This window comes from Lepus europaeus, chromosome X, assembly GCF_033115175.1.
Source record: "Lepus europaeus isolate LE1 chromosome X, mLepTim1.pri, whole genome shotgun sequence".
Classification (NCBI taxonomy): domain Eukaryota; kingdom Metazoa; phylum Chordata; class Mammalia; order Lagomorpha; family Leporidae; genus Lepus; species Lepus europaeus.
This window is the reverse complement of record NC_084850.1, coordinates 47,714,970-47,741,852: the sequence shown is the minus strand read 5'-3', so window position 1 is coordinate 47,741,852 and position 26,883 is coordinate 47,714,970. Positions and strand designations below refer to the sequence as shown.

General features: G+C 41.0%; 2 protein-coding genes across 2 annotated transcripts in view; both read right to left on the bottom strand.

The window, feature by feature from the left end:
• The window catches only part of TBC1D8B (TBC1 domain family member 8B), an 85,055-nt gene extending 77,337 nt beyond the window's left edge, over nt 1-7,718 (bottom strand). Inside the window, exon 1 of the mRNA XM_062182967.1 lies at nt 7,452-7,718. Within this exon, the coding sequence (XP_062038951.1) occupies nt 7,452-7,581 (130 nt within the window). The 5' untranslated portion in view covers nt 7,582-7,718. The remainder of the gene's footprint in view (nt 1-7,451) is intronic.
• An 8,968-nt stretch (nt 7,719-16,686) lies between these two features.
• The window catches only part of RNF128 (ring finger protein 128), a 61,701-nt gene continuing 51,504 nt past the window's right edge, over nt 16,687-26,883 (bottom strand). The window contains exons 6-7 of the mRNA XM_062183876.1: nt 25,931-26,099; nt 16,687-18,115 (exon numbers count right to left, since the gene is read on the bottom strand). Coding sequence (XP_062039860.1) covers nt 17,982-18,115; nt 25,931-26,099 — 303 coding nt within the window. The 3' untranslated portion in view covers nt 16,687-17,981. The remainder of the gene's footprint in view (nt 18,116-25,930; nt 26,100-26,883) is intronic.

The following is a 26,883-nucleotide window of genomic DNA, read 5'->3' as shown; positions in this document are numbered from 1 at the left end:
AAGATGGCCCAAGTCCTTGTGCCCCTGAACCCACATTGGGGACCCAGAAGCTCCTGGCTCCTGGCTTTGGATTGGCTCAGCTCCAGCTGTTGCAACCACTTGGAGAGTGGACCAGTGAATGGAAGACCTCTCTCTCTCTCTCTCTCTCTCTCTCTCTCTGCCTCTGCCTCTCTGTAGCTCTGCCTTTCAAATAAATAAAAAAATGAAAAACATAGCAATATAACAAACATTCAAATACCTTTTAAAAATATTTTAGCTTATCTTATATCCATAGTTCTTTATGCTGTACACAGCAGTATGAGCTTTCACCAGATAAACAGTTATTTCTTCAAGTACTATGTTTTGAAAAATAATACTAAGGAAACCAAAGTAATTTATATTCTTCAATACCATTCAACAAAAAAGTGATGCTTATATCTAAGCACTGATTGAGAACTTTTAGATCTTGGACAAGCACAGTCAAAACCAAAGTGCTATCATGACAAATTGTTTTATATTATTCTGATTATAAAGCATAAATGCATAATCACTTCCACAACAAAATTCAATGATTGAGTGTTTTGCTTCTGTAGTGATATCTTTGCATATTGAACATATTCAATGTTACCACTCCAAATCACAGTCTATATAAAACACAGGAAAAGAAATGATGAGGGAAAAATGACATAAATATACAGACTCCTTTGGTTTTCAGGTCCAGAAAATGGTACTTAACACCATATTCCTTCATTAGTAAATAAATAAACGAAGAAATAATGTTTGGAGACTTGTTTACAAGTTTGAAAACTCATTTGGCCTGCAAAACAAAGCTGTGGGATAAAGGAAAGACAAGGTTTGTTTGTTTGTTTGTTTTTAAAAAAGGTTTATTTATGTATTTGAAAAGCAGAGTTACAGAGAGGGAGGAGGGAGGGAGGGAAGAGAGGGAGAGAAATTTCCCATTCACTGGTATTAACAACCAGGGCTGGGCCAGGCTGAAGCCAGGAGCCAGGAGAAAAGACAAATTTTATCACCATTTTAAATTTGAGGAAACTAAAGCCTTTATAGAATAATTACAACTGAAAATATATAGAAAAATATTACAGAATCAAGGGAGATAAAAGAAGCAGATTTAATGGGGCAAGTGAAGTCACTGAATCTGGTAGTGCATTTATATATTTGTAGATATTGGCATATTTAAAAGAAAAACTCCCCTAGGACAATATCTAAGAAGGGGAGATATCTTTGTACTACTCACTTTCCCTAGAATATTTTGATTCCTGTGAAATCAAGTGAAAAAAAAAAACTGCTTTCAAAGATCTCTTTGAATGAGAAAGGACAGCCTTGTAGAAGGTTTCGAAAAATAAAGGATGGTCAGTGTCATCACTTTTTAGTCTTGTTTCATCAATATTAAATCTACCAGAGAGCAAATACTGGTTTTCTACTTAAATCATAAATCTCCACAGGGGCCGGTACCTTGGCTGCAGTGCTGGCATCCCATATGGGTGCTGGTTCAAGTCGTGGCTGCTCCACTTCCCATCCAGGTACCTGCTAATAGCCTGGGAAAGCAGTGGAAGATGGCCCAAGTGCTTGAGCCCCCGCACCCACGTGGGAGACCTGGAAGAAGCTCCTGGCTTCGGATGGGCCCAGATCTGGCCATTATGGCCATCTGGGGAATAAAACAGAAGATGGAAGATCTCTCTCTGTTGATCCCTCTTTCTATCTGTAACTCTGCCTCTCAAATAAATAAAATAAATCTTTTTTAAAAATTACATCTCGGGGCCAGTGCTATGGTGCAGCAGGTTAACGCTCTGGCCTGAAGCACCGGCATCCCATATGGGCGCCGGTTCTAGTCCCAGCTGCTCCTCTTCCGATCCAGCTCTCTGCTGTGACCTGGGAAAGCAGAAGATGGCCCAAGTCCTTGGGTCCCTGCACCTATGTGGGAGACCCAGAAGAAGCTAGAAGCTCCTGCCTCCTGGCTTCCGATTGGCCAGCTCCAGCCATCGCGGCCAGCTGGGGAGTGGGCCAGCGGATGGAAGACTGACTCTCTCTCTCTCTGTAACTCTGCCTTTCGAAATAAATAAGTAAAATCTTTTTAAAAAATCACATCTGCACTAAAAACAAAGAACTTTGCACACAATCTGCATCACTATGACTTTAACTTAATGTTTGAGGATTGAGGAGTCATGTTCCTCCAGTGAACTAGAGTACTGGTTCTAGTCTATGTATAAGGATGGGAAGGCTCCAGCAGAGAACAGGGGAAAGAAGTCAAGAGATTGTACCAAGAGGTATCTAAAAAGGCATGGGGCTATTACACAGTCAATAATCCTTCCACAACTACCAAGAAAAAATGGTGACATCCTTTGTTTAAAAAAAAAAAAACAACAGAGTCAAACAATCAGGACTGGGCCATGCAAATGAAGCTGGGAACCTGGAATTCCATACTGATCTACATGGGTAGCCGGGCCCAAGTACAAGGGTCATCACCAGCTGCTTTCCCAGGCACATCAGCAATGAGCTGGATTGGAAGTGGAGCAGCAAGGAAGTTGAACCAGCATCCCATAGGGGATGCCAGCATTGCAAGGGGCAGCTTAACATGCTGTACTCCAACAGTGGCCCTATAGCCTTTATTTTTTAAACTCCCCTCCAAGGCTGTCCTTTCTCATTCAAAGAATTCATTAAAGGTAATATTCTACTTGATTTCTCAAGGATAAAGATGTTTCAGGGAGGATGAGAAGTATACAATGTGATTCTCGCTCCTTAGGGGTTACCCTATGGGATTTTTCTTTTTAACTAGCCAAAATGAGAATTTAGTAACTTACTGACTTGGTCTGCATATGTGTGTGGACATGTGTACAAATTTCCTTACATAAAATAAAATGTCATGCATATCATTTGGGTACCCCCTTGCTAGTAAAGAGGTTCCTGGAAAGCCAAAAAATTATTTTATCAGATGGTCACTTTGTTAGTATAGAATGTAGGGGTATTCTGCTAATAAATATATAGTTATAAAATAATAATAAATAGTTAATGCAAACACCCTTCAGAGTGAGACTCATTGAGGAGGGGGTGGTGAAAAAAAACTATTTTCAAGGGATGGTATTAAGAGTTTTTCAAAAAGACTCCATTAGCATTTATTATGCACTTGTTTATGACAAATCATCATAACAAGCTAATTTCAAACATTTTTAAATGACTTATTTCAAACATTATCATGTTCTAGTTTTCACAGATGATCTAATTTCAAAGCAACAGTACCAAGATGAAAGAGGATACAATGAAAGGTACCTACAATGCCATTTTAGTAAGTTTTATTTTCTGGTTTTATTCTATACCATAAAAACAAGGTCTAGTTAATTGCATTGGTGAATCCAATATTCAAGAACATGCTTGTACTATTTAGATATGGAAAATTCAAGAGTAAAATACTCTCAACAAACTACCAAAATAAAGTCTTCCTGATTGGCACATCTTCCTAAATTCTACACACTAGATTATTTAATAGAATATAGCCCCATAATTCCACTCATGCAGTAGTGCCCATCTGCCAAGCAAATTGTTGATTTGTACTTAATAAGCCAAATATGAATACATTACTTTTAATTATATAAAACCAGGTGCTAAATTTAGATGCCACAGAAAAGACATCACCTGCAGCAGCCAGCAGAAGCAAGGGATAACTAAAGGTTACTGTAAAAATCCAGAAGGGTGAATTACTTCTTCAAATGAAGGAAAATCACTTTATCTGTAAAAGAATCTTAGGTCTGACAAAATTTTCCAGAAAACATTCCACTCTGATGGAGCCAGGACATTCAGTAAGATAATGTTTGGCAAATAGTCAGTAATGTACCAGATGTCTGCTTGAACTCTTTCAAAAATTTAGAAAGAGGATCTCAAAATTCTACCTTCAGAAGTAGTCTCAGGGCTGTGCTGTGGCATAGCGGGCTAACGCTCTGTCCTGCAGCGCTGGCATCCCATATGGGCACCAGTTCTAGTTCTGGCTGCTCCTCTTCTGATCCAGCTCTCTGCTATGGCCTGGATAAGCAGTAGAAGATGGCCCAAGCCCTTGGGCCCCTGCTCCTGCGTGGGAGATATGGAAGAGGCTCTTGGCTCCTGGCTTCAGATGGGCGTAGCTCCGGCCATTGAGGCCATCTGGGGAGTGAACCATTGGACGGAAGACCTCCTTCTCTCCCTCCCTCCCTCCCTCCCTCCCTCCCTCCCTCCCTTCTCTCTCTGCCTCTCCTCTCTCTGTGTAACTCTTACTTTCAAATAAATGAATAAATCTTTAAAAAAAAAGCAGTCTCTTGTTATAGCCATCCTACGGTTGGCTTTCTGTTGCTCCTATTCCATCATTAGGAAAAAAAAGTGGAGTCAAGGAACTTCATCAAGTCTACACCCAAAGTCATGACATTGCTGGTAGTTATTGCCAATTATCTCATGGCCAAGAAAGGAAATCTTAAAGAAAGTTACATTCATTAACATTTTCAGGTTGTTGTTATTTTTCTTTATTAAGCAAAATGTGTAAGGTAACCTTTTAAAGGGGTAGCACATATCACTGTATTTGAGCAAACAAAATGGACAAAAGAAAGCTTCTGCTGGCACACAAACTCCTGTGAGAGCCAATCCAAATGTGGATTTACGGGAAAGCACAGCAAAGCTCTTGACTTCACAGTTTTAAGTGAGAATATAGTAGTTGAGCAGCCATGAAGGTCAGCACACATTTTTGCTCTAGACTAAAAAGAACCAAACAAATCTTAAAAACATGTCTGCTCCAACAGCGCCACGGCTCAATAGGCTAATCCTCCGCCTAGCGGCGCCGGCACACCAGGTTCTAGTCCTGGTCGGGGCACCAGATTCTGTCCCAGTTGCCCCTTTTCCAGGCCAGCTCTCTGCTGTGGCCAGGGAGTGCAGTGGAGGATGGCCCAAGTGCTTGGGCCCTGCACCCCATAGGAGACCAGGAGAAGCACCTGGCTCCTGCCATTGGATCAGCACGTTGCGCTGGCCGCAGCGCGCTGGCCGCGGCGGCCATTGGAGGGTGAACCAATGGCAAAGGAAGACCTTTCTCTCTGGCTCTCTCTCTCACTGTCCACTCTGCCTGTCAAAAAAAAAAAAAAAAAAAGAAAGAAAGAAAGAAAGAAAAGAAAACAAACAAAAAAACATGTCTGCTCCTTTCTGATCCATTTTGCTAATTTACAAGGAATTACAGAGGCAGCTGTCACATGGTAATTTCAAGCATCTTGTCAATCTTACAGGTAAAATGCCATGCAGAACACAAACTAATCATTAAGTCAATGGGGCTATCAGTAGTCATGGCACACACGGTTAGCAGAAATTTCAAACTAATTCTTCAGATAAATTTCCTCTTATTCTAGACAGATGGTGGCTATCAAATAGGGTGAGTGGGATGGAGATAAGAAATTGGTGCAATTAATCTATGCTTTTAAGAAAGCATGTCGAATGAAAACTCAAACACAGAAAACAAGGAGTGACTGTTTAAAAGAAACTTAGAAGTAAAAACCATTTAATACTACATTGCAGTGATTTCATTCTCAAGGATTTATCTATTATGTTCTACAAACACGGCTGTATGAAGGGAAATACACCTCTTCGGTGAATGTGGGCAAAAGCTCAAGTAAAGACTGGTCAAGTAAAATTAATGGGAACCAAAATATATTAGAAGACTATTTCTGAGGTTGTTAACACAGGTCTATAAAATTTATTTTTTACTTTTATTTAAAAACTTAAGACATATAAAAAGTATTCATACGTTTAGGGTATTATGTGATGTTTTGATATGTGTATATAAGGTATATTTTAAATCTATCCTAACCTACTTTCAATGGACTCACGTGGATAATTTACATCACTACTTATGATTATCAATTCTCAAATTTCAATCTGGACAGTATCTGCATCCATTAAATGGAAAGACTTCTGCAAAATAACACTTGCAATTTTTAAAAAAATCAAAAAATGACAAACTATCTACTTTAATGTGGAAATTTTTGTTGCCATATTTTCAAGAGAGCCTTTTCAGAAACTGGATAAGGTGAACAGGTCCTAAGGTTAAAGAAAAGAGTATCTCATAGATCCCTTCACATACACTGATTTGGCACCTACTATTTTTCATTTTATCCTTTCAAGTGTGAGGTAGGTACCATTTTACAGAAGAGAAAAAGCAATATACCTCCTCCATGAATCTTCACTCGTTTTAGTCATTTGGCTCAATTTTTAATTTGCCTGGTTTACTAGGGGGTCTTTGCTCATGCCCTCACCCCGGCCACCATCCCACTTCCCTCTAGTTAGGTTATGAGCATTTCAAATACAAGAACTGAATCTTAATTATCTTCCTATGGAGCATTCCTTGTCACACACAGTAGTCGCTTAAGGTTGAGTAAATGAAAAAAATAAATGGACAAATGTCATCCAACAAGTCAGAGCTTAGGATGGGACCAAAATGCAGGCTTCCCAACTTTTTCCCTTCCCCTCATATCACGTAATTTAAGCCCAGTCCACCCCTTCAAGGTCACAAACCCAAACTAGAAATTATCAACGATAAAAGGCCCTTGTTTTCCCAAAGTCCAAAAAGTTTGAATGGCCCTGTCCAGGATGAGGGGGTCTCAAAAAACATTCTTTGCAGACTTTGAACACTAGGCCAAAAAACAGTTCTTGATTTTTTTTTTAAATCTAAAAAATGGGGGGGGGAGGGCAGGGTAGGATGGGCAGGAAGACTCAAACTTCCATTTGTTTAAGTGCTTTGGCTTAGAATGACGGCTTTGAAAAGGGGGCAGTGCCAAATACTCCAGAGAGAGATTTGTATGATGACGCTAGAGTAGCCTTTTTGAGGGAATCCCACGGATTGAAAACTTGGGAGATGCAGCGAGAGATGCCAAGTTGGGAGAGGTCAGGAATTCTGAGCCCTATCCCATCACTTGCCCTGGCTCCAACCCTCCCAGCTCAGTTTCTCATTTGAAGCCTATCTCTTAGGATGTGATCCGGGCGTCTCACATTCTCCTCGCCATCCCCGAACCCCGCCCCACCCCCACACACTCCCCAGGGTGGTTATTATCCCTATGGATTTCATGAAAAAAAAAAGTTACTCCACAGCTGCGAACTGGTCCCTGCCATCAGCACAGACGCGACCTTTCTAGGCTGAACACTTGCAACCAGCCCCTTCCCCCCATGGGAAACCACAGGGCAGGTACCAGATCCTTCCTTTGCCTTAGAAAGAACTCCTCTCTTCCCATGTCCCACCCAAAGAGCAGGGGCTCCGCCAGAAAGACTGTTCCTCTCCGGACTTGGTCGTTGGCGGCGGCGGCGGAAAGGCGGTGGCGGGAGAAGCCCAGTCCCTCCGCCAAGGCTTTAAGATCCAGCGCCCGGCAACGGCGAGTAACTGTTTGCCTCAGCACCTTTTAAGAAACCGCGAACAGACGCCATGGCGCTAAGGCATCTGGGGCGGGTGGTCTCAGGCTTACCTGTGAGTCCCCCTCCTCCTTCCTCCCCGTAGCCCCGACGCCGCTGCAGCACGAAGTAGTCGTTGGACCTTTCCATCAGCCACAGCTTCAGCGCATTTTTCAGAAGCACTTCCTCGGGCTTCAGCCACATCGTGAAGAAGTTTGTGCCACCTGGCAGCAACGACCTAGATGCCCTCCTCACCTCACCGTCAACCCCCGTCTTCTCCCTCTACTCCGCCTACCAAATCTGCCTCCGGCAGCAGCGGCTCAGGTTCACCGTTTCCACACTTCCCCCCACCCTCCCTTCTCTCCCACGTAGGCAGCGAAGTTGCCAATTCCCTCCCACAGCGCTACCGCCCAACGGGGAAATAGTCCCGCTGCTTCATCTCTTGGGAGTTGTAGTTCTTTACGCGACTTTTTTGTACTGCGGCGACAAGAGCGCAGGACTACACTTCCCATAATACATTGGGGTGAGACCCCGATGGGGGTGTTTTCAAAGCGGGTCCCGCCACGGGTAGAGTGTGTTTGTGTCTGTCTGAAGTTTAAAGTGTGTTTTGGTTCAAGCAACTGAATCCTAGGTGTAAAGGTGTTGTTTTTCCTGACCCTTTTCACAATAAAGTTTCCTTGGGAGGGACGGACGGAGGGAAGGAAGTGTCGAATTCTTAGAATTGTACCAATGAAATACATGAAATCGGTTCTCGATTTAAAATTTTTTTCAAGATTTATTTACTTATTTGAAAGTCAGAGTTTCAGAAAGCCATGAAGACATACACAGAGTGACAGAGACAGAGAGAATGGAAGCATCGACTGGTTGACTTCCCCGATGGCCACAACGGCCAGGCAGGAGCCAGGAGATTCCTCCAGATCTCCATGGGGGTGCAGGGACTCAAGGACTTGGGCCATCCTGCACTGCTTCCCCAGGCGCATTCGCAGGGAGCTGGATGGGAAGTGGAGCAGCCTTAACTGGAACAGGTGCCCATATGGATGCCGGCCTCACAGGCATGGCTTTACCAGCTATGCCATAGTGCTGGCCCAAAATATTTGTTTAAAAGAAAGTTTCTGGACTTTTGGAGTAACAGCCCATTCCAGGGGGCAGCAGTTAATAGCAACTGATGTCTAATAAGCGGTAACTACATACTCACGCCATGTAATCCACAGAAGGCTTGTGAAGTAGATCTTCCCTACTTTGCACATCAAGAAACGAAATGTTCTGATGGGTGAAGTGACTTATCCAAGGTCACACAATAGGTGACCCGATTCTTTGTATAAATCCAAAATTCTTGCCTAAACTTTCTGATCCTTAATGAAGAATATAAAATTGTCAGAAACTACACATTTTTTTCATGCAATGCACCTATCCCCCTCATCCACCTCCGCAGCCCCTGTTTGTTTAACTACAGTAACAAGTCACAGACAATCTCTTGTCCAACTTTCTGTTTTGAGATCTAAACAATTTACAACTATAATTTTTCTTTCTTAAATTCTTTTTAGAAAACAAAATGCTTGCAGGGCAACCTTCACCTTTCTGTGTCTTGGCAAAGACACGCAGCTGCTTAAACACGAAGGTGAATGAGGTCAGTCATTTGCATGATGTTGCAGGGAAAGCTTATTTGATTGCTGTTTTTATTTCTTACAATAACTCAGTCCCCCGGAGTTAACGAGTGCACTGAAAGTAAAAACGAGTTTAAAAGAAGGAAGGCGTTGGAAGGCAATGTACAGGCAAGGGAGACTCTTGGCAAGCTGTTTTGAGACGGAAGCCTGGAGGCCATATGGCTAAAATACAAAGGGGTGGGGCATACCCAGATGCCAAGTCATGGAGCCAAGGAACTCTGCCCTAAAGGCTTAATCCTTCCAAGATGTGGGCCGTCTCTAGTGAGACAGACGTGTACTACAAGCAGGGATGTTTCTTTCAGATGAGAAGAGGAGCAATCTTGGATTCTTCCTAACTAAGAGGCAGAAAATAAGTAGTCCCAAGGTAGCTCTAAAGATTGTATGGGAAGAGTCAGTTCTTCCAGAGCCCGGACTGCCGTGTATCTCTGGGAAAAGCTATCCCAATCTGGAAGTGTACTAAAGAAGATAATTTCTTCTCATCTCCTTGGTTAAAGGTCAGCAAAACAGCAAATGTAGAGAGATGTGAGACACCCTCCTTTCTTTTTTCCTTTCCTTCCCTTTTGTATTTCCTTCCTCATCAAACCAGAATTCTTTTCCAATACCCTTAAAGGTTAGGGTTGTGCCAAGGGCTGTCCCGAAAAAACTCCCTGGGTTCTTCTGCCTCTTTGCTCTGCGATTCCCGCCTCTGTACATACCCATGTGCTCTCTGTTATAGGATCTGGCCCACTTTTGGCTCAGAGAAGGATATTTAGAGAGCTCTTGTTTTAATAAATAAGCATCTCACTGTTTTATGTAAAGAAAACATGTTTTTAAATTAAATTACTCCTGTGATGTAAAGTTTTGGCTTGATCATTTAAAAATCTATTGTAAGACTTTGCAAAGAAAAAACATTGTTCTGAAAGCACCTTAAAATGGAATATGTCACTCTCTTCAATTGTATATGTTAATATAAATTGCTTAGGGAAGGAAGCCAGAGATTGCAAACTGCCTCGAATCCCATATGGGTGCCGGTTTGTGTCCCAGCTGCTCCTCTTCTGATCCAGCTCTCTACTATGGCCTGGGAAAGCAGTAGAAGATGGCCCAAGTCCTTGGGCCCCTGCACCCACATGTGAGACCTGTAAGAAACTCAGGAGCTTCGGATCAGCCCATCTCTGGCTGTTGCAGCCATTTAGGGAGTGAACCAGCAGATGGAAGACTTTTCTCTCTATCTCTCCCTCTGTCTGTAACTCTACCTCTTAAATAAATAAATCTTTAAAAATTTTTTATTTGGAAGGCATAGTCCCAGAGAGAGAGGGAGAAAGGCAGAGAGATTCTTCCTATCGCTGATTCACTCCATAAATAGCTGTGATGGTCAGGACTGGACCAGGAGGAAGCTTGGAACTCCATTCAGGTCTCCCACATGGCTGCAGGGATCCAAGTTCTTGTACCATCTTCCATTGCCTTGTCAGGCGTTTTAGCAGGCTAAGATGCCACCTACAGCACTGGCTTCCCATATGGGCATAGGTTTGAATCCTGGCTGCTCCACTTCTGATCCAGCTCCCTGCTAATGCATCTGAGAAAGCAGCAGAGGATGGCCCCAGTGCTTGGGCCCCTGCACCCATGGGGAGACCTGAAAGAAGCTCCTGGCTTCTGGCTTCTGGCTGGCCCGCCTCCAGCCATGTCGGTCATTTGGGGAGTTAACTAGAGGATGGAAGACTCTCTCTCTCTCTCTCTCTCTCTCTGTCTATCCCTCTCTGTCTGTAACTCTGCCTTTCAAATAAATAAATCTTAAAAAAAAAAGAAGTAGAGTAGCCAGGACTTGAATTGGTACTCAAATATGGGATGCCAGCATCACAGGCAGTGGCTTTAACATGCATTGAATATTATTGTTAGTACTCTACTTGTACTTTATATATATTATTTAATTTTTATTCATAAGCTTGTGTACTTTTATATATTTACTTTAAATATGAACAAAAAGTTCATAGAAATTAAATAACTTGCCTAAGATCACACAGCTAAATTGATGTCAGAGCTGGGATTTGAAGCTAGATTTACCCTTCTGCAAACCATGACACCATACTACTTATGCATATCGTCCACATATACCTCAAATACATGTCAAAGCTACTTATTTCTCCTACATACCCCCTACCCAATATTGCTTCTCCTACTAGGTTGTCTTAGTTCAGAAGACCACTTCAACCAAAACACTCAAACTAAGAATCTTCAAAGATCTTGGACTTCGTGCATCACCTCTGTCCCCCTATCTCCACCAGTCTCCTCCCTCATCTTATCACACACACATATGTGCACACTCACACACAGCACACCTCACAGGCATCCTTCTTTGTTTCAGAAGTTTATCCATGCTATCTTCCTGTTACGGTTTTAAATTAGCCTCACATCACTACTTCCCTGCTCTACCATTATAATAGCTTCCCAACTCATCTGTCTGTTCCCATCCTTGTTTTCTTTTTTTCCTTCAAGATTTATTTTATTTATTTGAAAGGCAGAGTTATGGGGAGGGGAGATAGAGAGAGAATCTTCTGTCTGCTGGTTCACTCCCCAAATGGCTGCAACAGCCAGGGCTGAGCCAGCCAGAAGCCAGGAGTTTCATCAGGGTCTCCCACATGGGTGCAGGAGCCCAAGCACTTGGACCATCCTTCACTGCTTTCTCAGGTGCATTAAAAGGGAGCTGGATCAGAAGTGGAGCAGCTGGGACCTGAACCAGCACCCATATGGGATGCTGGTGTCACAGGTAGTGGCTCTACCCACTATGCAACAACCCTGGCCCCTGTCCTTGTTTTCTGATTTATCGAAGACACAGATTAATGGGCCCAATAAGATACCATGCAGAGATGAATAATACCTCATGTATCCAGAGATCAGCCTTCCAGCTGACTCAGTGTTCTTAATCATAGCCTCAAACACCTGTGCAAAAAAGAGATTATGAAGCCCCAAACAGCAGTTCTAATCCCCATGCTCGGGAAAGGCTGAGTCTAACACTCACGATTTTACTGGCTTCTTATTCCAAATGAATTTCACTAGCTTAGTTTATCTTTCTTTACAGCCTGCAACAGGTTAGGAGGCAGTAAGATTCAAAATCTATGGAGCACTTCTACAGGAAAACTGCTTAAAGCTTTGCTACTCAAAGTGTGGACTCTGGACCCAGAAACATCTGCACCACCAGGAGCTTGCTAGAAATTGAGCATCATGGAGCTCATACCGTAACTACTGAATCAGAATATATGTGTTAACAAGATCCTCAGGTAATTTGCAGGCACATAAAAGTTTCAGATGCACGGATTTAAAGCAAATTAGATATTGGAAAATCAAAGTACAACAAATTGGGGATAATTAATCACATTTCCATTCAGAACCACATAGGCATCTTTTGAATTACAGGCTCTGTTAATACATTTTAGATGGTGGAATTGCTTTTTTAAAAAGGTTGTATCAAGGCATGCCTATTAAGTTTTCTAAGGCAGTGGTTGAGAATTGGGACATCCGTTCAATTGTAGCTAGAAGGGGAAATTGCACTAACCATCCATGCAAAACTATCTATGCAAGTCTCTTAACTCTCAAGGTCCAGGTATGCCTCTGAATGTCATACATTCATAAGGTTGTGCTTATACAGAAACATATTGAGAACCAGTGGAGAGTATTTCTCTAACCTTTCATTCAATTAGCTCTGATGGTAGAGGACAGCAATTTATTTCTGGAGGTCAAAATTTCCACTATAATACTGAATAGTTTTTTAAGTTTCATGTAGTCATGAAAACTTTATATTTTCATGTGCTTAAAAATGTCACTCACAAACATGAAATATCCATATAACAGAATGTTACTCAGCAATGAGTAAGGGAAATAATTAAAAATTTATTATAACCTAAGATGATAAAATTCCTCCAGATGTTATAGAAGTTAATATAGCTCACAAATGGAAAGAAAGTAGATGTAAGGAGGAAGAAGAAATGTTCTAGAATTCCAATTGTATCCTTTTTAAATTAATTAATTTTTTGACAGGCAGAGTTAGACAGTGAGAGAGAGAGACAGAGAGAAAGGTCTTCCTTCCGTTGGTTCACTCCCTATAATGGCCGCCACGCCATTGGCGCTGTGCCAATCCGAAGCCAGGAGTTAGGTGCTTCTTCCTGGTCTCCCACACAGGCTGCTACGGCCTGTGTGCTGCGCTGATCTGAAGCCAAGAGCCAAGTGCTTCCTTCTGGTCTCCCATGCGGGTACAGGGCCCAAGCACTTGGGCCATCCTCCACTGCCTTCCTGGGCCACAGCAGAGAGCTGGACTAAAAGAGGAGCAACCGGGACAGAATCCGGCACCCAAACCGGGACTAGAATCCGGGGTGCCGGTGCCACAGGCAGAGATTAGCCAAATGAGCCGCGGCTCCAGCCCGATTGTATCTTTAAATATATTTTACTGATTGATTTGGGAACACGTATATTATTATGTAGAAGATATAAAACCTGGGGCTGGCGGTCAACTACACTGTGGTGCCGGCATCCCATATGGGCAGTTCATCCTGACTGCTCCACTTCCAATCTAGCTCTCTGGTATGGCCTGGGAAAGCAGTGGAAGATGGCCCAAGTGCTTGGGCCCTGCACCTGCATGAGAGACCTGGAAAAAACTCCTGGCTCCTGGCTTCGGATTGGCCCAGCTCTAGTTGTTGTAGCCATCTGGGGAGTGAACCAGCAGATGACTCTCTCTCTCTCTTGCTCTCTCTCTCTTTCTGCCTCTCTGTAACTCTTTCAAATAAAATAAATAAATCTTCTTTTAAAGAAGATAATAAACCTGATTTCTGCTAAGTGTACAAATAAATGCAGAGAACCCCTCTTTTTCATGTGGGAGACTCCCTATATGGATGAATATCTACTGCTATTCTTAAAAGAATCAACTTATATGTTGACTATTTTGTGCGTATATGATATAAGTCTAATGGTCAAGCTAAAGAAGACCAATAGATACTAACAAGAAGTAAGAAAATTCACAAGTGGCATGGAATTTATCTCCTAGGTATTTACACAAGAGAATCCAAAACATACACCTACAGAAAGACTTGTATTTGAATGTGCATAGCAGCATTATTCATAACAGCAAGAGTTGGAATAGCCCAAGGGTTCATTAGCTGATGAATGGATAATCCAAAAATAAAATATCCATTACTCAGCAATGAAAAGAATGGAGTACTGGTGTATTCTACAACATGGAGGGATCTTGAAAACATTGTGTTCAGGGGAGGTCAGTCATAACAGGCAGTAAGTTGTGTGATTCTCTCTCTAGGAAAAGTCCAGAATGGGTAAATCTATACAGATAGAAAGCTGATTGGTGGTTGTACAGAGCAGAGAATGGGACTTGGAATCAACTGCAAATGGGCACAAGAGAATATTCTGGAAGTTATTGAGGGAGCTAGATTGGAAGTGGAGCAGCCAGGACTTCAGGATACCAGCACCCCAGGCAGCAGCTTAACCCACATGAGCCACAACGCCAGCCCCAGTAATGAATGGGTTTCTATCACCCACGAATGAGACCTGGATTATGTTTCTAACTCCTGGCTTTGGCCTGGCCCTGGCTATTGTGGGTATTTAGGGAGTGAACCAGTGGATGGGTGATTTTTCTTTCTCCCTCTCTGCCTTTCAAATAAAATAAAAATTAAAAAATTTGAAAAGTGCTCTCCAAAAAGAATCACCACAAAACTTGAGAGAATGTTAACACTTTAGGAACACAGGCCTCATTCACACACCCACAGAATATTATACATTTGGTTTGATAATCATGATTCTGGGTTGTTCCAAACATCTGTGTATTCTTAATATGTTTGATGAAAGAGAGGCGCTTAACTCATCAATTACCCTAATAATCATACTGCCAAAGAGAAGGCTGAAAGAAAGCATTAAAGTAATAAAACATCCATATGTCATGAATAGTATAAAGATGGACTAGAATCAGATTCTTTTTGAAATTTATATAATTACTGGTCAATCTCATTATTTGCACTCCTTAAATTTAAAAGTAACTCATGGTAAATTTAGTGATATAATGGCAGCACTTCCTCTCTATGTAATTAAATATGTAAATATATATTCATGCTAAAGTTTTAGCTTTTACTGATGAAATATATCAATGACAATTTATATTAAACTATTCTGTCCCCTCCCACCCAATCCAGGTATATTATATGAAGACACTTCCAAGGTTCATGGAAAAATGGAATTGAAAGAGAAGTTTATTTTGGTACAAAACAGTTTGACATTAAAGGATATAAAAGGTGTTTAAAAGTTCAAAGAAATGTGTAAGATAAAAATACTCTGCATGGATTTCAGAATGTTTTGCACCAAAATAAACTTATCCAGTATAAATACACAACCGATCAAAAAGATAGGGTATTGTCGAAGAGATTTCACAAATAAGACCAGTGTAAGCAAATAATGAAAGATAGAATTAAAAGGGAGAGAATGATCCTGCAGGGGAAGCAGGACACACAGCAGGCTCTCAGAATGGCAAACGCCCAAAACAGCACTCCTGCCTCAGAATCAACCCTTGGGACATTCGGATCTGGCTAAAAGGTCCATGAGAGTCTCACAGGCATGGAAAGCCATGACACGATGGCAAAAAACAATCTAAATGAAAGACCCTGGTGAACAAGACCCCAGCAGAAGGAACAGGCCATCAAGGAGAGAGGCGCCTTTCTCTGAAGGGAGGAAGGAACCTCCACTGTGACACGGCCTTGACTAAACAAGTTCAGAGTTGGTGAACTCAAGGGGCTTCCATAGCCTAGACAGCTCATAGCAAGAGTCTCGGGTGATTGCTAACGTCATAAATAAGAGTACCAATTGTTAAATCAACAACGGGAGTCACTGGGTACATGCTCCCCACGTAGGATCTCTATCCTTAATGTGTTTTACTATGAAACTTAAAAACACTACTAGTCGAACAGTACCCTATACCTTGTGCGGTTGTGTGAGTGCAGCCTGTTGAAATCCTTGCTTAGTATATACTAAGTTGATCTTCAGTATATGAAGGTAATTGAAAATGAAACTCGATAAAGGGCGGGATGGGAGAGGGAGAGGGGAGGGCCACGGGAGGGAGGGAAGTTGGGGGGGGAAGCCACAACAATACAAAAGTTGCACTTTGTAAATTCACATTTATTAAATAAAAAAATAATAACTATATAACAAACAAAAAAACAAGAAAAAAAAGAACTTTCCCTTTTAGTATTTTTTATGTTCTACTTAAAACTATTGGTTGAACTCTGAAATTAATACACAATTATTCTTATGTGTTTAATTATTGCTATAACTAGTACTCAAATAGTATTTTACACTTTGTGTTTCTGTGTGGGTGCAAACTGTTGAAATCTTTACTTAAAATATGCTAAATTGATCTTCTGTATATAAAGATGATTGAAAATTAATCTTGATATGAATGGAAGAGGAGAGGGGGTGGGAGAGGGGAGTGTTGCGGGTGGGAGGGAAGTTAAGGGGGGGGAAGCTATTGTAATCCATAAGCTGTACTTTGGAAATTTATGTTCATTAAATAAAATTTAAAAAAAAAACTTATCCCTCAATTCTATTTTCCATGACTTTTTCAAAGTACCCTAATTTTATAAAAAGTTGATAAATGTTAAAGTAAACAGCAGACACAAGCTTTTATTGGAATATTTTATTTACATTTTATATTTAAAGAGAATCAATACAAATCAGGACATATTTACAGCATTTCAAATCAGTGTACAAGAATGCAATGGTTTTATCTGTTCTACATTCTGCAAACAAAAATACATGTCTGTTCTGGTTTTGCCTAAATTCTGCTGGAATTTGCACTGGAAACAAAACTCTGAAATAAAAGATAAGCTACGCAGAATACAAATAAAGTGCATTTTTTAAATAGTTCTATTTAACTTTGGTGGATGAAGCTTCAAACTTTTTATTAAGGCACCTGGAATTCTCTCCCTGCTCCCCACCCTGTCAATTCTTTTTCAAACACCAAGAAAATGCATTCACAAACTTTATCCCTACATGGACAGACTTGTAGTTTATTTAATGTAATTTTAGTCCATTTAGAAGAAATGTAAACTCAATTCTCAAAGTCAACATTGTTTGGAAAACATTTTTTAGCAGACTCATAGAAAGTTTTCTGTAGACTAATTCATGCACAAAGATTAATTACCAAATTTTGTGTGACTTAGTCATTACCATTTTCAAATAGTATAGTAATTTATACACTGTGTTTCTGAAAATCCCACATATTGAAGAAATAGTTACACAATATTTCTGTAAGGAACCTTTTTGTCTAAAATCTTGTATCAAATTGGTATCATCAAATCAATTCAGTCCATATTCTTGATAATCTATGCTCAACACTCACATGAAGTACATTTAGCCTAATTTTTAAAACAAGAAAAAGTTAAAATGAAATGTTTTGCTTTAATCTTGTTCTATCAACTTAATGTAGTTTAAATAGACATCTCATGAAATACTAGCCTAAGTTTGCATTGCTTTTTACATTACAATTCCAGATAAATATAAGCACCTGGAGAAAAAACCCTGACACATATAGCCCAAGCTAAAGTAGTACAATTTTTAATTAAGATACTATCATAAAATAAAATGATTACTACTGCTCCACATTTTAAAGCAACATGTTTCTTTATAAGAAAATTGTTATAAATGAAAAACATGACTATTTAAAGAGTTTTGAATGTCTAAAAATGTTGCTATCACTATTGAGAGGAAACTTGCCTATGAAAAACATTATAATGAGTTTGTGGAAAAAAGTTAATAGGTTAAATATTGTAAGCCTTTTAACTATAGTATAATATTAGTCATCTCAGAACTTTCCACATCATTCTTATTTTATTACGTTTATCCAGTTCATTAATAGTAAACTAGGCCCTGATTGGCAGTTCTGTTATTACTAAAGTTTCAAGTTTTCTAGTGACACAGATTTTATGATTTAATTTCTCGAACAGCAGTCTCATGATCAGGAGTTTCATCTTCTTCAAAGGTTGGGTTGTCAACATGAGGAACAACATCCACTGCCACCGAATTTGCTTCATGGTTTACCAGCTGTAGGTTTTCATCTTCAAAAAGAAACAACAATTTTAGGATAATTTCATGTGTCTCTCCTGGTAAAAGAAGTTTTAACATTCATTTCCAAGATACATTTCTTATCTAATTCTACCATGTTCTGATTATTACACCCCGTTCTGTTCCTTTAATAATCATATGATTTATGCTGTGTTTTACATAAAGAATTATGATATGAGTATTACCTTTATAATTAATTTTATGATTCATGTATGTGTGCTTACTACTATCTGTATTATAGCCTTCTTAAGGGTAAAATTTATGTCTTCTCTTCTCTATGCTGAATACAGCAGTTCTAAATCCTGACTGCACATTTCCTTCACCCAGGCACTTAAAAAAATTGCCTATGCTGGAGTGGGTATTTGGCCTGGGGGTTAAGACACTGGTTAGGGCACCTGCCTCTCATAGAGGAGTACATGAGTTCAATATCCAACTCTGGCTCCTGACTCCAGCTTCCTGCTAATTTTGTGGACCCTGGGAGGTGGCAATGATGGCTCAAGTAGTTGGGTCCCTGCTACACCAATGGAAGACCTGGACTGAGTTCCTGGCTCCTAGCTTGTCAGCCTATCTCAATCGCAGCCATTGTAGGCATTTGGAGAGGGAATCAGCAGAAGGAAGATCTTTGTTTATCTGCCTGCCTACCTCGCTGTCTTTTACATAAATAAAATAAATAAATAAGTGAAAAAGTAGATAAGACAGATAGAGAGCTTATGTTAGTGTTAAAAGTTTTGAAATCCATGCCGTTTTAAAATAATATGCATTTTTCCTGAACTTTCTGTGCATGGATTTCCATTTTTTACACCAAAATACCTTTTAATTATATCTAACACGAACTTTCTTTTTTAAAGATTTTTTAAAGATTTATTTATTTATTTGAAAGAGTTACACAGAGAGAGGAGAGTCAGAGAGATGTCCTCCATCTGCTGGCTCACTTCCCATTTGGCTGCAATGGCCAGAGCTGCACCAATCTGAAGCCAGGAGCCAGGAGCTTCCTCCAGGTTTTCCCTCATGGGTGCAGTGGTCCAAGTATTTCGGCCATCTTCCACTGATTTCCCAGGCCAGAGCAGAGAGCTGGATTGGAAGTGGAGCAGCCAGGTGTCGAACTGGCACCCATATGGGATGCCACCACTGCAGGCGGCAGCTTTACGTACTATGCCACAGAGCTGGCCCAAGCATTAATTTTCTAAGTATTTTTGTAAATATAGATTGATTTTAAAAGAAATCAACTGGGGCCGGCAATGTGGCATAGCGGATAAAGCCATTGCCTGCAGTGCTGACATCCCATAAGGGTGCCGGTTTGAGTCACGGCTGCTCCACTTCCAATGCTGCTCTCTGCTATGGCCTGGGAAAGCAGTAGAAGTTGGCAAAAGTCCTTGGGCCCCTGGACCCACGTGGGAGACCTAGAAGAAGCTCCTGGCTCCTGGCTTCGGATCAATGCAGCTCCAGCTGTTGTGGCCAATTGGGGAGTGAACCAGCAGATGGAAGACCTCTCTCTCTCTCTCTCTCTCTCTCTCTGCCTCTCCTCTCTCTCTGTTTAACTCTGACTTTCAAATAAATAAATAAATATTAAAAAAGAAATCAACCAAGAAATTGAAGGTGTGCTCCAAACTGAAGACAAACAGTAACGAATGAAACTATTATATTACAAATGAACTATATAACCATCCTCAAGAGCAAGATGGTGGGGAAGAACTGCACCTACATACGGAAAGCAGTATTTTACTCTATACTAGAAGGCTATAAACAAAAAGAACTGCATACTAGCTGGTAAAACTGTTTCAAAGAGTGGTATAAAGAAGCAATGCTGAGGCTATTTTATTCATATTCTAGAATTGAGCAAATAAGTAAATAAACTCATGTTGTGGATAAGAAAAGCTTTTTTCTTTTCACAGTTGGAGAAAGGAGTTACAAAGGATAAAATGGGGAGGCTAGAATAAAGCCTGTGGTGTTAGATGGAATTCAGGTGTATCAGTATGTGCTCACTGGTTTTTCAGATACGGAGGAGAAAGGAGAGGGAGAGAGGCAAGCACACATACAGAGACAGAGAGACAGAGAGAGACAGAGACACAGAGAGGAAATATATGCAGAGGTGTGTTTCTGTGAGTAAATACATGTATTTCCTAGCCTTGTTCACTGAAAGGGCCAAGAGCAATGACACTCCAATAGCAGTACACATACCTAATGCCAGACCTTGGTTTTGCAATACCATTCTTCAACGTAAGACCCACTGAAAAATGACCCATTCTAGGGTAAGGATAAGAGTGTAATATTAACCTAGACTTTATCCTAGCAGTTAGCAAAGTACAGCCTATAAGACCAATTCACGGGGCTGGTGCTGTGGCTTAGCAGGTAAAGTCACTGCCTGCAGTGCCAGCATCCCATATGGGTGCTGGTTTGAGACCCGGCTGCTCCATTTCTGATCCAGCTCTCTGCTGTGGCCTGGGACGGCAGTGGAAGATGGCCCAAGTCCTTGGGCCCCTGCACCCTTGTGGGTAGTCCTTGTTCCTGGCTTCGCATCGGTGCAGCTCTGGCTGTTGCAGCCATCTAGGGAGTGAACCAGTGGATGGAAGACCTCTCTTTCTCTGCCTCTGCCTCTGCTCTCTGTAACTCCACTTTTCAAATAAATAAATCGTTAAAAAAAAAAAGACCAATTCACAGATAAGAGTGCTATTCACATTTTGTAAAGGTTATAAGACAAACAAAAGTACAATATGCAACAGAGGTGGCCTTTGAAGCCTAAAATATCTGCCATGTCTCACTCTACAGAAGTCCAACTCCATGCCTAAAACACCTTCTGGCACCAGAAATGAAAAGAATAGAGAAGCCAACTTGAATGAATTCCTAACAACTAAATCTAGAACAATGTGAGCCATAGATAAATCATGAGAACAATGTTATAGAATGAAAGAAATATTTTTAATTCCAGGCTATTATAAAGAAATAACTGAATACATGAAAACTGAATATCTCTTCCTCAAATTAGAAATTCAATTAATATGGGGCTGGTGCTGGGGTGCAGCGGGTTAAAGCTGCAGCCTGCAGTGCCAGCATCCCATATGGGTGCCGGTTTGAGTCCCCCCTGCTCCACTTCCAATCCAGCTCTCTGCTATGGCCTGGGAAAACAGTAGAAGATGGCCCAAGCCCTTGGGCCCCTGCACCCAAGTGGGAGACCTGGAAGAAGCTCCTGGCTCCTGGCTTTGGATTAGCTCAGCTCTGGCCACTGCAGTCATTTGGGGAGTGAACCAGCAGATGAAAGACCTCTCTCCCTCTCTCTCTGGCTTTACCTCGCTCTGTAACTCTATCATTCAAATAAATAAAATAAATCTTTAAAAATAATAAATTTAATGAATAAATGTAAAATCATGGATCTAGAAAATTGTTAATTGGCAAACACTTCGTTAATAATTATTTCAGGCAAGAAGCATCAGTGACTGCTAAAATTAGTGGGGAAAAGTATGAGAAACAGGATGCCTGCATAGTCTCCAAGTGTCCTACGTAAAACATTTAATAGTTACAAAGGGAAAAACAGTAAGCTGTGGTGGGGACCTTTGTTGTGCTCAGAGCCATATGAATATTTATGACATCATTCGTTGGACACACAAAATTATCAGCTTACAGGGGCTGATGCTGTGGCACAGTAGGTTAAAGCCCCAGCCTGAAGCGCCGGCATCCCATGTGGGCGCCAGTTTGAGTCCTGGCTGCTCCACTTCTGACCCAGCTCTCTGCTATGGCCTGGGAAAGCAGTGGAAGATAGCCCAAGTCCTTGGGCCCCTGCACCCACGTGGGAGACCCAGAGGAGGCTCCTGGCTCCTGGCTTCGGATCGGCACAGCTCCAGCTGTTGAGGCCATTTGGGGAGTGAACCAGTGGATGGAAAACGTCTCTCTCTGTCTCTACCTCTCTGTGTAACTCTGTCTTTCAAATAAATTTTTAAAAATCTTAAAAAAATTATCAACTTACAAATTAGCCTGCTATAGATTTATTGAGCTTCAAGTCCTGTCTGTGGTTGCATTGGCAGGGCCAGACCAAATGATTTTGTGGGCTTAAGGTGGCCAGTGAGTGGGATGTTCCCCAACCCTGCTTAAAGGGAGCAACCTGAAAGACACCACCTTGACCAAGTGAGCAAAATTAAAATGATCAGTAAGAAGACACAGACATCACGTGTTTCAGGATATGCTACAGAGCACTGAGAAGTGTATTCTTGCCAGAAATGGACAATGAATTTAATCATTGAGAAACAGCAGACAAACACAAATTGAGGGACATGCTACAAAATAACTGGACACTAATCTTCAAAACAAAGACTGAGGAACTGTCACAGATTGGAGACTAAGAAGATACAATACTTAAATGTAATATGAGGGGCTGGTGTTGTACCACAGCAGGTTTAGCTGCTGTCTGCAACAATGACATTCCATATTGGAGCACTGGTTCGAATCCTGGTTGTTCCAGTTACAATCCAGCTGCCTGCTAATGCACCTGGGAAAGCAGCAAAGGATGGCCCAAGTGCTTGGGCCCCTGCACCCACGTGGGAGACCTGGATGGAGTTTCTGCCTCCTGGCTTCAGCCTGGCCCAGTCCTGGCCATGACAGTCATTTGGGTAGTGAACCAGCAGATGGAAGATCTCTCTTTCTCTTTTTCTCTCTCTTCCCCACTCTCTTTCAAATAAATAAATCTTTTAAAAAAGAAAAGTAAATGTAATATGAGATCCTGGGACAGAAAAGAGACATTAGTGGGTCAAGTGTGAAGTTTGAGTAATGTCTATAGCTTAGTTAATAGCATTTTATCAGTTAATTTCCTGGTTTTTGATCATTGTATATGGTTATATAAGATACTGACATTGGGAGAAGCCGAGTGCAGTATACTGCATTCTTTGTAGTATTTTTGAAACTTTTTCAGTGTGAAATTATTTCAAAATTAAAATTAAAAAAATAAAGCCTGCTCTTAAACCTCACTCCTCATAGATTCTGATTTAACTGCTCTGATGTAGAGTCTAGGCATCAGAAATGTTTAAAATCCCTGCAGGTAATTTTAATGTTCAGCCAGTGCTGACAACGGGGACCCTAACTTAATGGTTTTCAAAGTGTGGTCACTGTACCAGCAGCATCAGTATCACCTGAGAACATGTTAGAAACAAAATTCTTAAGGCTCCACCCCAGCTCCACTGACCCAGAAACTCTCTTAGTGGCCTCTCTGTTTTTACAAGCTCTCCAGGTGGACTCTATGGGTGCTTATGTTTGAAAACCAGTGTTATACAAGAAGGGAGCTCAATTATGTGGCACTCGGATATAAACTGATTGTGTGTTTACAAGGTTATGAAAATCAAGTACGGCCATAAGAATCAAGGCTAATATTAAAGATTCAAACACTAGTAATCCATAATAATAAAGAAAATTAAATCTCTTCTTAGGGGTAACTCATCCAACACAAATCTGAGTATCTACCATGAGGCAAGCTGTGCATCTACCATGAGGCAAGTGGCAGAGTAGCAATAGTGAACATAAGACACTGTCTCTACCCAAAGGGCCTTTCAAAGGTCTTACTATAATTCAGTGTAATATACACAATGACAGCTTTTCTATGGAAACAGACAGTAGGGCCACACATGCAAGTCAAGAGAGGTTTCTCAAAAGAGTTGAGTCTTAAAGAAGGAACAGGGATTAGATTGGTTGTCTCCAATTTCTTGGAATAGGAAGAGTAGAAGGAATGGGCAGAGAGAATATAGTAGCTCAAACCATGGCTGTGAAATGAAGGTTGGTAATTAGGGGATGAAGTTGAGAGAAATGATATTAAGTTAATAGGAAGGGGGACAGAGAACAATTTAGGATCTCCCTAGTTTCTGGTTTGGGGCACTTGGATGGGTGCTTACCCAGGTAAAGAATACAAAAGGAACATGGATCATTGTTTCATTTGCTTTTCGAATTCTCTGGAAAACCTTTTCTGCTTATTCGTCTGCTTAAACTCCACCCACAAGGATAAAGCACTAAAAAGTAGGTTGGAATTTTTTAAAGACCTAGAAATCAACTGAATTATTCTGTACACTCTCCATTCCCTTCCCTGACTTCTATTACCACATAATTACAGGAACATATCATCTGGGAAAAGTAGATAATTATTTTCTATTATGGGTAGAATAATCAGCATATTATTAAAATTCTTATGACTACTTTATACTCAAGGAAATGTCTGAAGATATTGCAAGAAACACGAGGTTTTCTTTTGCATGGTACTATTCCTCATGACACCTTCAGAATTGGTATTTATGGCACTGATAAGCCTACAGAGGACAAGGGTCTATGACACTGGATGTTGAAACTTTCACAAGTTAACCTGGTAGTTGGTTTTTCTTCTACTTTTATACTAGAATTAGATTATCTCAATATGAGGATTGGGGAAAAAAAACTTTAGAACCAACAAAAAAGGGGCCAGCACTGTGGGGCAGGGGTTAATGCCCTGGCCTGAAGTGCCGTTATCCCTTATGGGCGCTGGTTCGAGACCCTGCTTCTCCACTTCCTATCCAGCTCTCTGCTATGGCCTGGGAAAGCAGTAGAAGACGACCAAAGTTCTTGGGCCCCTGCACCAGTGTGAGAGACCTGGAGGAAGCTCCTGGTTCCTGGCTTCGGATCAGTGCAGCTCCGGCTGTTGCGGCCAATTGGGAGTGAACCATCAGATGGAAGACCTCTCTCTCTCTGCCTCTCTCTGCCTCTCCCTCTCTGTGTAACTCTGACTTTCAAATAAAAATAAATAAATCTTAAAAAAAAAAACCAAAAAGTATGAAAAAAAAGCTGAGGTTAAAGAGTGGAAAAACAGGAGTCAGCGCTGTGGGCTAAAAGGTTAAGGCCTCTGCCTGCAGTGCTGGCATCCTGTATGGGTGCCAATTCGAGTCCCGGCTGCTCCACTTCCAATCCAGCTCCCTGATGGTATGCCTGGGAAAGCAGCAGAAGATGGCTCAAGTACTTGACTCCTGCACCCATGTGGGAGACTCAGAAGAAGCTCCTGGCTCCTGGCTTCAGCCTGGCCCAGCCATGGCCATTGAGGCCATTTGGGGAATGAATCAGTAGATAGAAGATTCTCTCTCTCTCTCTCTCTCTCTCTCTCTCTCTCTCCCTTCTCTTTGTATCTCTGCCTCTCAAATAAATCTTTAAAAAAAAGGAAAGTAGTTTTTATAAGAGTTTGCTCTTTATAGGTGAAGAAAGCAACAAAATTCTCTAAAATTTCTCCACAGGTATAAAATCCCTAAGTAACAATATTTCACTTGAAAATAATATAGTTTTAGTTTCTAAAGGTTTGTTGAATTCATGATACATTGTCAACAGGTGGCAGCACATACTATTCTTAAACATCATTTCCTAACTACAAAACATAGGTTTCTGTGAAGTTGGGAATGAATCAAGCTTCTGTAAATTAAATGCCATTTTATCATTTTAAGATTCCATTATCTTAATAAGAATCAATGACTGATGTGCGATAGACAATGGCTTCTAAAATTTAAGGTTTTTCTTTAGCTCCCTATAAGTAGTTAATTAGCTAATATTTAAGTGCATTAGAGAGAAGCTTTCCAATAAATCTTTCTTTCGTGAATAATCCCACTCCTGATGCATTTCATTTATTTTAGGGCCATTTGAACATGTATAAATTACGTTAAGGCAAGGGTGCAGCCTTTCTTGTGTCATTTTAAGGGGGAAAACCCTGGAATGTGTTAATGGGTGAATGGAACAAATACTCAAAAGCAGCAGGTGCTCCGATGGACACTGGGGAGTCACAAGGGGTCATCTGTGGGGCCCTCACCGGCCCTCGGTAAGGTGCTTACTTGCAGACTGCACGTGCTCTTCCAGAGGTGGCTCATCGGCTCCCTGTACTGAAGCGTATCCAGATGATGCAGTCTCACTGCGGTTATCCTCTTCATGGGGGGAGGCACTATGGGATGTTTCATTGGATACAGGGACTTGTAAAGACACTGATCCATCTTCAACGTCCACCTTTGGAAAGTATTTGAACATATTAAAACTCTCAGAGGATATCCTTTTCCTTATTATATCGTTAAAGGCTTTCTTCACAGTTGATTCATTAAAGTGATGTTTCTTAACCTTTAAAGCCTATAATCCCTTTTGATGATCACTAAAATCTTTTGCTGGCCCCAGTCAGAGCAATTAGAGTAACTGGGTGAACCAAAGGTGTGAAAGATGCTAAAGAAGGAATGCCCTCACATCTGACATGTTCATCTGGGGTTATCCCAGCCCTTTATAACAGAATGCCTGGTACAAGGCAGGCACTCAAAAATGTTTATATGCCATGCTGTTCCCCAGGGGGATTGAGGATCACTGTCATTTATGTGTCTCCTCAAGTCAAGAAGATTTTGTTGAGCTTGACCTTCAGGTTTATTTTGAAAATTGGTCTTTTAAATTTCTCTAATATAAAATTATAATTGAATATTAACTCTGCTTTCACACATTATATTTGCTCTTTTAACTACAAATTTGGTCACTACACAATATGAAGACAGTGGAAAACAGGGGGAATGCCAAGTTGGTAGTTTATATGGTCTCGACTTCCAATTCTGACCAAATAATAAATGCATTTGAAAAGGAAGAGGAAGAAGGAAAATGGAGGTTGTTCAAGATAAGATACCTCACTGTCTCTATGATGTAAATATGTCCCATTTTAGGTATAAACTGTAAGTCTGGCACATTACATAGGTAAAAAAATAAGGGTGCTATCTTCCTCAAAGCCCAGGCACATGAATAACACACCTTTTCAAGTCCC